Raw genomic sequence first — 13,829 nt, 5'->3', positions numbered from 1 at the left:
TTTGAAGCTGTGTGACCCTGGGCAAGTCACTTAACCTTGTTTGCCTCAGTCCCTCATCTATAAAATGAGCTGGAGAAGGAAATGACAGACCACTCTTTGCTAAGAAAACCCCACATGGGGTCACAAAGAGTTGGACATGACTGAAAAATGATGAATAACAACAAAAAAGGTCTCGGGAGAAAGTTCTGCTTTGGAAAGCTTTAGTCCAGTTCTAATTGAGTTAGTAGCTTTATGTTCCTGTTAGCTGGTTTTGCAACTTTCATAATCAGGGAATTTTAGAATTAGAAGAGGTTTTATAGATGATCCAATCCAATGCCTTAATTTTCCAAATAACAAAATTAAGGTTCAAAGATCAGTTGACTTGCCTCCCTCATTTCTCCTTTTCTATACCTCAAAACCCATCTACATCATCACCCAACCTCTTAATATTTTGCTCCAGATTCAAGGGAAGAGATAACTCTTTTTGTGCCCAAGTCAGCTCCTCTACTCACTTTATATCATCCTCTCTTGTACTCTTCTAAAAGACTGCTCCTCTAATTATTCCCTTTATCTTTCTCATCTTCAATTTCCCCTGATCCTTCCTGCTTCCTTACTTTCGACAAACATGCTTAGGTCCTCCCCATCCTTAAAAGCAAACAAGCAAATAAAACTTCTTCACCTGACTCCTCCATTCCTGTATCTTTTCTCCCTTTTAGTGCTAAACTCCTAGAAAGAGTTACAGGCATTACCTCTCCTTCCTCAACACCTATTCACTTCTCAACACCTTGCAATCTGGCTTCTTACCCCACCCCTCTACGGAAATTGCTTTAGTTAGCATCAGTCTCTTAACTATTAAGTCAACCTATATCCTAACTGAACTCCCCACTGCTTCTGCCACTCGTGACCACTCCTTCTTACATCATATTTTCTCTTTGGCTTCCATGACACAGCTCTCTTCTGGTATTTTTCTTAGCACTTAGCTGTCTCAACGCTCCTGAATCTCCTTTATTGGTAATTACCTTTCTCCTTCCCACTAAGTGTAGGTGTATTCAAAGGCCCTCTTCTTAGACTTCATTCCTTCTCTACCTTCTCTTCCTTGGTTATCCCATCTGTTCCCATGAGCTCAATCGCCATCACTATGCAGTGACCACTTTAGCTTTTCTTTAGTACAGGGCCTGGAATATATGAAGGACTCAACAATATATCCCTAATCTCTCTCATGAGCTCCAGTCTCCCATTGCAAACTAATCGCTAAATATCTCTTACTGGATACCCCACTGACATTTCAAACTCGATGTGGGCAACGAAGAACTCATCATCAACTCCTCCCCACCCCCAACTGCTCCTTTTCCAAACTTCGCATTTTCTTCCTAGGGTACCACCATCCCCCCAGTGACTCAGTATTTCATTTAAAGGACTTCTCTTTGAAGTACTTCATTTCTGCCTTCACAATATTTCTTGTATATGTCCCTTTTTATCCACTCATACAGCCACATCCCTAGGTTAGCCCTTCACTACCTCTCACCTAGCCTACTACAATAACATCTGAACCAGTCTCCCTCCCTCAAGCCTCTCTCCATTCCAACCCATCCTCCACTCAGCTGCCAAGGTAAATTTTTGAAAGCCTAGTTCTAACCATATCTTACTAATCAATGAGTTCCAATGGTTCCTTATCTAGGGTCAAATACAAACTCCCTTGTTTGACATTTAATATTTTTCTGACCTTTCCTGATTTATACTTTATTCCCCTCCATGTTTCCTATAACCTAGCTAACCTAACCTACTTGTAGGCTCTCCAGCATGACTCTCCATTTCCCATCTCTGTTTCTTTGCAATGGCTCTTCCATGCCTGGAATGTTCTGCCTCTTTATCTCTTGCTCTTGGTTTTCCTGGCTTCCTTCAAGACTCAACTCAACTCCCTGCTCTGGCTGGAGGTCTTTCCCAGTTCTCCCATCTCTACTGCCTTTTCCTCATAGATTACCATCTTTCTCCTCTGTATTTATCTTGTATTTACCTAGTCAATCACAGGTTGACCCTCCCTTTTAACTATAAGGTCTTTGAAGACAGTGACTACTTTAGCTTTTCTTTAGTACAGGGCCTGGAATATATGAAGGACTCAACAAATGCTGGTTCCTTGACTCCTCTCTTCCCCTCATCCCCTATATCTAACCATTTGCCAACTCTTGATTTTATCTCCATAGCACTTCTTGCATATGTTCCCTCTCACACTATTCAGGTGACCACCATCTTAGTACAGGACCTCATCACCCCTCATCTGGACCATTCCAATTTCTCACACAGCTGCCAAAGCAATCTTCTCTAATTGTGTTGTTTCTCAGTCGCTTCTGACTCTTTCAGACCCCATTTGGGGTTTTCTTGGCAAAGACCCTGGAATAGTTTGCCATTTCCTTCTCCAGCTCATTTTACAGACGAACAAACTGATGCAAACGGGGTTAAGTGACTTGTTCAGGGTCGCACAGCTAGTAAGTGTCTGAGGCCAGATTTGAACTCAGAAGGATGAGTTTTCCTGATTCCAGGCCTGGCACTCTATCCACTGCACCACCTAACTGCCTCTCTATAATCATAAGTCTGTCCCTATATCCTCTATAATAAAATGCAAACTCATATGCCAGGCATTTGAAGCCCTCCACAATATGGCTCCCATATAACTTTTCAGCTGAACGTTCCCCCTCCTCTTCATAAATCCCACATTGCAACCATACCTGACTACTAGCCATTCCCCAAACCTGGCATTCCATTTCCTATTCTTGTACCTTTTCATATTCCGTTCCCAGGCCTGGAACACACTCCTTCCTTACCTCTGTCACTCACAATACTTCATGGCTTACTGGATGTCATCTCTTCCATAAAGACTTCCCTGAATTCCTGCTCTCTCTTTCCTCAAATTATCTTGTCTTTATTTATTTGTGCACATGTTGAATTCCATTAAGAAGCAGGGCTACTTGAGGACAGGGACTGGGTTGCTGTTTTTTTTCCCTATTTTTGTCACCAGCCCTAGCACCACAGGCATTTAATAAATGCTTACTTGGATTGTCCAAGGTCACATGGGCAAGCAGACGAGCATCAGGGATTAGAACCCAAGTATCCTGAATCTCCCTGGTCTACCATGTTGCTCCTTATATAACCTAATCTGGTTTGTTTTTAGATCTGCACTGCAAATGAATGTCTGATGCTTTAGCTGAAGATGGCTAAGTAATGTATGCATTATGAAAATTATTCTTAGGCACATATAGTTAGCTAAGTTAGGCCTGTAAAGTTTTTTTTTAATTAATTAACTGTAGATCCTCAACATAGGGAATCAGTCAAGTTTCATTGTGTAGTTCTGCTTCTTGTTTTCTTTCTGACATTTTAAAGTACTCTTCCACAAATTATTTATATCTTTCTCCTCTCAATTCTCTACTAGAGAAAGTAAAAAAGAATTAATGGAGACTCTGATCATGGATATCTTTGTCTCCACCCTGCAGTAAAGTTCTTGAAGTGTAAAATTTGAACTTCCGTAAATCATTCATTCATTAAATAAAGGTTGATTTACTCCTCACTGTGTGTATGGCACTGTGCTAGACATTGTTGGGATTATAAAGATGACCAGGACAATCTCTGACTTCCCAGAACTTACGTTCTAGTGGGGGAGATAGACCTAAATAAAAATTATTAAACTACCTGGTAGAATGCTATAATAGATACATAAATAATCTTGTAGGGAAACATGGAACAGAAAAATATCGCTTCCAACTAGGGCAAAAGGGAAGGTTTCACAAGGGGACATGGCACCTGAACCACATAGGTATGATTTTTTAAAATAATATTTTCCCCCAGTTACATGCAAGTTTTTTTTTTTAGAATTTTGAGTTCCAAATTTTTTTCTACTTCCCTCACCACCCTCCTGCCTGGGACAGTAAGCAATTTCATATAGTTTTTACATGTTCAATCATGCAAAACATATTAGATAGGTATGATTTTGATAAGCAAAGGATGGGCAGGGAGGGCATTTCAGGCTGAAGGAATGACATGAATAAAGGTAAAGAGATAGGAAGGCATGGATTTTTTTTTGCAGGACAGTCTAGTTTTGGCATTGCATTCTTTGAGAAAAGAATAGGAGAACAGTCTGAGATAAGATTGGGGCCAAATTTCGGAGTACCCTAACTGTCAAGCTATGGAGATTAGGCCTTTATCTGATAAGATGACAGAGAGCTACTCAAAGGTTTTAAGAAAAGGAATGACGTGATCAGAGTTCTGCTTTAGAGAATGGCAGGAGGGTAGAATGGATGAGAGTGGGGAATGGGGAATTATGGAGATCAGTTAAGAGGCCATTGCAGTAGACCAATCAAGTAGAAAGGAGGGCCTGGACTAGGGTGGTAGCATCAGGAATGAACAGGAGGTAACATATAGGAAAGAACTTACAGAGGTAAAATTAGCAAGACTTAGTGACAAACTAGATATAACTTAGAAGATGAAAAATAAAGAGTGATTCCAAGATTTTAAGCGTGGGTGACTGGGATCACGGTGATGCTATTAATAGCAATCAGAAAATCAAGAACAGATGCATTTGGTGAGAATCTGATGAGTGCAGTCTCGTTTCTGTTAAACCTGAGGTAGGGCTATCTAGGGGAAGGAGAGGTCAAAATACTTTCTCTAGAAATAGATACACAATGTGTATCTACGTATTTATAGATACACGTGTGCACATACACACAAACATAAACATAATCACATACAAAGACATGATCGTAACAATAGCTAACATTTGCAACAGTTCTCAAAGTATGGTCTGGGGATTCCTAGTGGTCCTTGAGACCCTTTCAGGGACTATGAAGTCAAAACTACTTTCACACATATTATTTGCCCATTAAAATATTCTTCCCTTTTCCAGTGACATATCTGTGTGAGGCTGGATTTATTTTCTTCACATATTTCAACCCAAACAACATATTGCAACAGATTGAATGCAGAAGCAGATATGAGAATCCAGATGTCTTCAATTAAGCCAGTCATTAAAATGACTTGGAAGAAATATGTGAAACAATGCCACTCTTCCAAGGTTTTTTATTTTGGAAAATCATTATTTTTCATAAAAATATATTATTGATGTTAACATGTTTTGGGTTTGTTAGTATTATTTTTAAATGAACTAACAAATTTAAAATTTTTATCCATTTTAATTACTTTATAATCTATGATCTTGCTATTTTATTATCCATTTTAATTAATATGGTAAATATCAATAGATATAAACAAACATTTTTGGCAGTCCTCAATAACATTTAAGTGTATAAAGGAGTCCTGAGACCAAAACGTTTGAGAACGGCTTGATAAACAGCTTCAAGTCTTGAAAAGTGTTTTACAACAACCCTGGGAGGTAGGTTATCTTCGTTTGAGAGATGGGGAAACTGAGGCTGAGAGAGGTTCATTGACTTGCCCAGGGTCACTTGATTAGTGAGTATATGAAGCATGATTTAAACTCACATCTTCCTGGCTCCACATCCAACACCCTATCTATTGTACCACCTCGTTGCTATGGGTGCTATGGCTGAAGTCATGAGTAGATGAAAAACGACATTATCAAGAATGAAAACGTAGGACATAAAGAAGTAGAAGATAGTAAAGACAAAACCTTTGGAGGAATACTTATATCCAGAGGGCAGAAAGAGGAAGACAAGACAACAAGAGGAAAAAGAAAAGCAGAAATTTTAAAGTTGTAATTAGAAAGAAAACAGAGGGTACAATTCCCTTTTCTTTTCTTTCTTCCCCTGACCTTTTTTTTTAAATAGAAAATGCTTTTAGAATTTGCTTGTCATCCTTGCACAGGGGCCATGCTAATCATCTCTGTCTCATTCCAATTTTCATATAAGTACCACCAAAGCAAGTACAGGAGGATACAGTTTCATGGAAATAAGGGGACCCAACAGAGGAGGGAATGTAAAATGCTGTAGGGATCGAGGAAAAGGGCGCTGGATTTGCTGATGAGGTCACATGCGACTTGAGAGAGTAGATTTAGTAGAGTAGGGCTTTGTATGTTTGAATTTTCTTAAATCTTTTTTAAAAAAAAGCTGAGCACATTTTAATCATCCAAATTATTCCTTTATGTCCAAATTTTAAAATGTGAAATGATAGTTACTATCTTCATATCTATGTAAGGACAATGAAAGGAAAGTGCTAAAATGTTCAGTCACGGTTGATGTCCTTTCCCTAGATTTCCTAAGATAAAAAGCATGCACCCACCTAAGGTTTCTTATTTTTGTTTCCTAACTGGATCGTGAGGGGGGTATCTTAAATGTATAGTAGTTGTTGAGAGAAAAACAGGAAAAAATGGAAAGCCAAAAAATTCCTAAGCTAACACAGAAAGCTAGGGACGGAAATGGAACATATGAAAGGAAATTAGTAATGGGTACCTGTATGAGTGTTCCAGAGGAAGAGGAGGCTCTGTCTTCTTCTTTGTTTCTCTCATGTACCCAGTGTAACAAGCAAGGACTAGAAGCTGACTCTGCTCTCTCATCTCCATTCTAAGAGAGTATTTATTGAATTGACATTAACGAAGAGAAGAGATCTTTTCATTATAGCCCTCATTACCTTCCCTCAAACAAGACTTCTTTAAATTATTAGGCTGTCTCTTTTTGGAATTTTTTTCTTATCCAACAGTTTTTTTTTTCCTTTCTTTTCTCTTTTTTCACACAAAAAGAAAAGTTTAGTTTTAGAGACTGGACATCAATTAAAATCTTATCTTTAGGATAAATATTGAAGAAATTTTCGAAAATTTAGCCCTAAACTACATCTTTAAAAAAAATCAGACGGGAAGTATTCTAAAGAGTTTTTTGCCTTTATTATCTTATTCATAAATGCACCAACTCATATCCCTCCTTCCCACAAAGCAGTAAGGATTTGTTTTCTGGTGAAAAAAGTATGGAAATTTTGGGTTCCTCATTCTTTTCACACAGATCTCCTTTCTACTTAGGGCCCTCTCTAACTTCTAGGGAAGCTAAAGAGAAGCTAAAGAATTAGACCCATTTTGAATGACCCAGAATCAATCTATAAAATGAGCATTAAACCTCTTAGCAGTCATGCAAGAGATATGCAAACTATTAGTTACTGCAATTTACTTCTCTTTTTCAGAGGACCCATTGTAATCCTCTTTCTTCATATGAGAATGAAATTGAAATTGATTTCATAAAAGACATCTGTAAATGTCTTATTCTATGAGCTATAATGGGAGCAGTAAGAATTAGCAGCATTACTTTTTAACACTGCTGTTCTGGTCCCAGGTGGCACTGCTTTAGTCTAAAGATGAATTCAAATATGGTAAAGTACACTTTAAAAAATCAAACTTGGAGCAACAGATACCATGTTCTTAAAACTCCATGATGTTTCAAGGAAGTTTGCTTTTTTTTTTTAAACCTGCCACAAACAGCAGCCTTGTTTACATTAAATCTCTGATACTTTGGGGTAGATTTAATTATACTTCAAGTAAAGACAAGATGAGTATAACCTATTCAAACCTCACATAGCAAAATTAATTTTAAGAAAATTCTCCATGTTTACATTCATTTTCATATCTTTTCACTTAATTTTCTTTCTTTTTTTTAAAACAATTTCAAATGAATAAATCTTAGCAATTAAAAAAAATAGTCTTTTCCTTACTTCACTTTTCTGCGAACTTTCTTCTATCTCCTCAACAATTGATGGCGGGAGAAACATGGATCCTTTCCTTTTCAGCTGAAAGGTGAAATACAAAAACAGAGCCAGTCAGGTTACCCTACATCACACCCGACCACTCCTTTCCACATTTTTGTGACGCTATTTTTGAAACTCACTTTTTATCCCAGTTGTAAATCTAAGTCCTTTGCCACCCACACTAGTCTCCACACCTATGGCTCTAGGCCCTGCATGCATAGAGTAACTAGTTTGGGTTTGCCCAAATAAATTACTAGGGGCTTGTTGCGGAACAAACCTAGACAGGCTTCAGCTGTAATAACTCCTCTATTTCTCTGCCTTACTACACTAGGAACATCAGGGTCAGGAAGGTACTTTACCACACTTCCCACTGACTGAAATGGGGCTGTCCTTTCAGAAGGAGGTGGGGATTTCAAAGGGTGGCTGCTCCCTAGCTAGGACAGGAATTTCACAAGCACCTCATTAACAAACTATGTGGAACAGTACTGGGTCACATCCAGAACAAACACACCTTGAGTTTTGTGGGTTTTTTTTTCCAATGCTTAAGAACAATCTCTGGTTTAGTGATTCTTTTTAGAAAAAATATTATTGCAGCACACTGAGAAAAATAAAGAACCTCAGGTAGGTTGAAAAAAAAGAAATCTGATGGCCCTTCCTATCCCTCATTTCCTTACCACCTGGCAATTTTAACGTTTCTGTAAGACACAGGCCAAAAACTGTTTCTTTAAAAAAAAATACAAGGTGTCCCCAAAGTGTTAGTAAGGATTTAAACTATAGTGTAATTTAAGCTTTAATACTTAAAACTATTTGTATTGTTGTTCAGTTGTGTCCGATGTGTCTAACTCTTTCTGACCCCATTTGAGGTTTTCTTGGCAAAGATATTGGAGTGGTTTGCCATTTCCTTCTCTAGCTCATTTTACAGATGAGCAACCTAAGGCAAAGAGGGTTAAGTGACTTGCTGAGGGTCACACAGCTAGTAAGTGTCTGAGGCCAGATTTGAACTCAGAAGATGAGTCAGTCTGACTCTAGGGCTGGTGCTCTATCCACTGTTTCAACTAACTGCCCTAAAACTATTTTTAGGTTGTCTTCAAAAAAAACTAAAGCTATTGAGGTTTAAAGCTGCAATAACACTTTTGAGACACCGTGCATATAATTCATATTGGTGGAGTCATCATAGTTTCCCTACTGCAATGGAAGTCCCCTGAAGGCTTAGAATCCTGGCTTACATTTTAGTCATCTTTATATTTTTTTTAGGGCCTACAGAAGGGAGGGAAACAAGCATTTATTAAATGCCTATTATTTGTCAGGCACCATGGTAAATGCTTTTATAAATGATCTCATTTGAGGGGCTATTATGGTGCCCATTTTACAGTTGAGGAAACTGAGGCTGACAGAAGTGACTTACCCAGGGTCACACAGTTAGAAGGGTTTGAGGTCACATTTGAACTCGGCTCTTCCTGGACTTCAGGCCCAATGTTCTATCCATTGTGACACAGGATTTTGCTGCAGTAGATATTAAATTCTGCTGCTGCTTTTGAGGTCATACTTACTTTCCACTCAGAAACATCCCCCTCAGCCACTCCAGACTCCTCTGTTTCCTTTTCTAATTCTTGTTTTTCTTGCTGCAAACGCTGATGGAGAGCCAGGACTGTTGTCTTCAAGCCCATCAACAAGTCTTCTTTTTTCTGATTCAAACCCAGGATCTGTTCTTTTATACTATCTATTTCTCTCTGTGTGGGGAAGAATGATTATTTTATCAACAGGGGAAACTCTTAAGGGGCAGATTTCACTGTTGTTTGATTAGGAATAAAGTAATTGAATTAAAGATTTGGAGCCAGAAAAGGATTTATGAGGTCATCTACTCCACATCTTTCATTTTATAAAAGGAAACTGAAGCTTACTTGCCTAAGGCCATAGAGGTAAGAGAGCCAGGATCAGAACTCAGACTCTATGGCACAAAGCTGCCTCGCTATCTTGGTGGCCAGGGGAGGAAACTACAAATATCTTACAGATTTATTACTATCTCTGAACTCTGCTATGACACAAGGAGAACAAACACAGAGTGCTTAAGTTTTAAGCTATTAAAGCTTTAAATTACACAAAGACTTTTGGAAGACCCTGTTTATCTCCTCTTTGTATAGCCTAATGTGTTTTTTAACTTTTTATATATATATATATATATATATATATATATATATAAAATTTTTCCCCAATTACATATTAAACCAATTTTTAACATTTGGGTTTTTTTAAGTTTTGACTTCCAAATTCTGTCCCTCCCTTCACCCCCACCCCAAAAAGAAATTACCTCACACTAGTCTGAGAAATATCAAATGAATTCTCTTAATTTTTAAAATACCAAATTTTACAATGACTCAAAGGAAATGGACTTTCAATTCAATTCAACAAAAACGTATTAAGTAATACTATATGGTACACTGGAAAGAGAACTGGACTCCAGGGTTAGAGAACCTGAGTTCAAATATTACCTCTGACACCTGTGACTTTCAGTAAGTCACTTAACCCCTATGGGCCTCATTTTCCTTATCTGTAAAATGAAAGCTTGGACTAGACAACCTCTGCGGTCCTTTCTAGATCTAAATCTATGGAGAAACAAACATTTGCCCTCCAAACACTTACTTACTACCAACATGGACACAGACAAGTATATACAAAACACAGAGTAAATGCATACTAATTCGGGAGTTATTAAAAAGGGCAAGGGAGGAAGTAGCACAAGAGATGTGTTTTGAAGGAAGCTAGAGAATGTATTATGTATAAGTGAGGAGGGTAGAACTAAGATGGCAAAACAAAAGGAAGTAATACAACTGACCTCCTATCCATAACTCCATCAAACAGATTTATAAAATGCACTAGACTGAATCCTGATAGAAAAATGCAGAATTCATAGTGAGTCCTTCATCTGGCCGAGCTCAGCACAGGCAGATAGAGAGGTTTGCAGACAGTAAGGACAGACCCAGTGCCACAAAATGTGGTTCCAGCCCCATAGTGGGCACCCCCAGACCCATACTAGGGCATTGCAACAGGAATAGGTGCCAACTGGAAGCTTTGTTGCCCATTAGGTTGCCAATCTAGAACACAGTGAGAAAGAAATCTGCAATGGCCTGGCTCTAAGGTGGCATTGACTTTCCCCGCTAAGGAAGCCCTGGGTGGCGTACCTAGAAAGGAGTAAGTTCAGAAGAGTGGGGTGGCTCAGACCTCAATCTCAGAGTTGGGGCTCACTTTCAGGATCTAGCCCAGCCTGCAGAGGAATAAACAAGGCAGGAACCCCAGACCAAAGTGGAGCCTACAATTCAGCCACTTTTAACCAATGGAGATTTTCATGTGGCTGATAGGGGTGGAGTACAGTAGTCTATTCTTGCACAAACCCAAAACTGGATCAAGAACTTGTAGAGCTCAGACCAGGGAGGGTGCGGAAGCAATCAGACTTTCCTCTAGATCAGATCCCCTTTGGGAGCTCTGAAAGCTTGTAAGTCCCCAACCTGTCCCTGAGATCCTGGAATAACATAACATTCAGTAACCTAAGGAAACAGCAACAGGAAGAGCCCAGACCTTCCCTCTACAAATATGGCAGAACCCAACCCTAAGACCAAGTCCAAATTCAGGAAGTTGGCTGGAAGAATGGACAAAAAAAGACAAAAACAAAATAACCTTACCATAGTGAGCTATCATGGTGGCAAGAACACTCAAGATACCAACATAGAAGAGAATGATTCTAAAACATCTACAAGAACTGCCTCAGAGAAAAACACAGCTTGGACACAAACTGAACTAGAATTCCTGGAAGAGATGAAGCAAGAGTTAGAAAAAAAGCTAAAAAATATTTTTCTGAATGGAATCAGAGTGCTTGAGGAAAAAACTGAGAAAGAGCTATGGAAAAAAGAATTAGAGAGGGATCAACAGCAAAGTCAAAAACCTGAAAAACTGTAACAAAGTATAAATAATCTTGCAACAAAAACAACTGAACTGGATAAAGTAGAAAATAATTGAGAATCATTGGACTTTCTGAATACCATGACCAAAAAAAAAAAAGGAGCCTAGACATCCTGTTTCAACAAATCTTGAAAAGATCTCAAAGTGGAAATCAAAAGAATCCTCCAGTTTCCTTCTAAAAGAAACTCCAAAATGAAACCTCCCAAAAATATCATAGCCAAAACCCAGAGTTTCCAGGTCAAAGAAAAAATACTATAAGCATCCAGAAAGAAAGAATTCAAGTACCAAGGAACCATAATCAGGATCACACATTATTTAGCAACTGCCGGTATAAAGCAGCAGAGAATTTGGAATCCAATATTCCAGAAGGCAAGAATGCATTCTTTAGTACCCTAGGGTTCTAAGCACTCATTCCCAGAACTCAGTAGTCCATTTCCTGCCTTTGTACAATTTGTCACCCATCCGCTAGAATCTTAGTCTCCTTCAAGGATGAAACTTGCTGCTACCTTCTACAAAGCCTTTATCAACCCTTTTTGCGGTTAGTGCTTCCTCCCTCCACAAATGATCTTATAGTTACTAAACTGGGTAAGTGTTATATTCTCCCAGTAGAAGGCAAGCTTCTTGAAGTAAGAGACAAATTTAGTCTTGTCTCTGTAACCCAGTGCCTAGAACAGTATCTTAAATATATTAAGGGCTTAGCAAACGCTTGTTGAATGAATGAACAATAGAACTTAGAATCACAGGGTTCAGAACTGGAAAACTCAGAATTAACTCCTTTGCCTTACAAATAAGGAAAATAAGGTACTGAGAAATGAGATAACTGCCACAGTTACACGGCTAACAAGCATCAGAGCCAAGATTATAGTCTTTACACTGTACCGTGCTATCTGAGCAGTCCAGGAAAAATCTCTCTGAAGGAATGTCATGCGATATTCAAATTGTACTGATGTGCCAGAATTTTTTTAAAATAAATTATTAAGAAACCCATTCTTAGTCTGTAAGTTATGAAGATGAAACAGAGATGATTCTTGTCTTATAATACTCACAACTGTATGACTCAAGAGCTAGGAAGGGCAGAAGGAAGGAAACAAGCATTTATTAAGCGCTTACTGTGTGCCAGGCACTGTGCTTTACAAATATTGTCTCATTTGATCCTCGCAACAACCCTGGGAGGTAGATGCTATTTGTTATCATTGTGTCCAACTCTCTGTGACCCCAACTGGAGTTTTCTCGGCAAAGACACTGGAGTGATTTACCATTTCCTTCTCCAGCTCATTTTACGGATAGGAAACAGGCAAACAGGGCTCTGTGACCTGCCCAGTGTCACTCAGCTAGTAAGTATCTAAGGCCAGATTTAAACTCAGTAAGAGGGGTTTTCCTGACTCTAGGCCTGGCACTCTCTCCATTGTGCTACCTAGCTGCCCCAGAAAGGTTTCTACCCGATGGTTAAAGTAAAATTAAAAATAAAAACAACTCTAAGTATTTAAAAGGATAAACTTGACATGCTAGAGAGTACAGACAGGAACAAGTAAGTCTTCCCTTTGCTTCTTGTATTAACTTCAGTAAGTTTCCCCTGGTACCGTGATCCTGGCTCTTTTTTTTTAAAGTATTGCATATGAGTACATGACTTTAGATTTCTGCTTACAGTGCCACGACAGTGCTCATCTTCTTGACTCCAGGCCTGGTGCTCTATCCGCTGCACTATCTAGCTGCCCTGGGTCCTATTATTATCCCCATTTTACAGTTGAGGAAACTGAGGCAGACAAGTTAAATGACTTGCCCAGGGTCACACAGTTAATGAGTTTCTGAGACCAGATTTGAACTCTGGTCTTCTGACTCCATGCTCCCTAGCTGCCCTAAATATGGGTAACTCATTTACAGACTCAGGGGCTTTTTTCTCACTTGTGAAATGAGCAGCTTGCATGACATGATCCGAGGTCCCCTCCACTTTTAAAATAATACTATTCAATATTTATTATTATTGTATTATTGCTACTCCTATCACTGCTAAAAATGCAAACTGATAACAGGGCAAAAGCAGTATCAACAGTAAGGGATTGATTCTCAACAATGAACACAGCATGTGATCAAGTGCTTTTACTGGATGGAACGGCTTTTACACGACTGAGGAACAGAGAAACTACTTTCATAGACTCATTTGACAGAAATAATTAAGCATGGCCAGGTGGACCCAAGCACTGTTTTGTGGG

General features: G+C 38.8%; 1 protein-coding gene and 1 non-coding gene across 2 annotated transcripts in view; both read right to left on the bottom strand.

The window, feature by feature from the left end:
* SYNE2 (spectrin repeat containing nuclear envelope protein 2) overlaps nucleotides 1–13,829 on the bottom strand; it is a 430,582-nt gene that overhangs the window by 156,589 nt on the left and 260,164 nt on the right. The window contains exons 66-68 of the mRNA XM_036734278.1: nucleotides 9,216–9,395; nucleotides 7,633–7,707; nucleotides 6,390–6,500 (exon numbers count right to left, since the gene is read on the bottom strand). Of these exons, the coding sequence (XP_036590173.1) occupies nucleotides 6,390–6,500; nucleotides 7,633–7,707; nucleotides 9,216–9,395 (366 nt within the window). The remainder of the gene's footprint in view (nucleotides 1–6,389; nucleotides 6,501–7,632; nucleotides 7,708–9,215; nucleotides 9,396–13,829) is intronic.
* On the bottom strand, nucleotides 5,761–5,867 carry LOC118830439. Its single transcript, XR_005009074.1, has one exon. It is a non-coding gene; the product is annotated as a U6 spliceosomal RNA (small nuclear RNA).

This window comes from Trichosurus vulpecula, chromosome 8 (genome assembly GCF_011100635.1).
Source record: "Trichosurus vulpecula isolate mTriVul1 chromosome 8, mTriVul1.pri, whole genome shotgun sequence".
NCBI classification, from domain to species: Eukaryota; Metazoa; Chordata; class Mammalia; order Diprotodontia; family Phalangeridae; genus Trichosurus; species Trichosurus vulpecula.
This window is presented reverse-complemented; position numbering and strand designations above follow the sequence as displayed.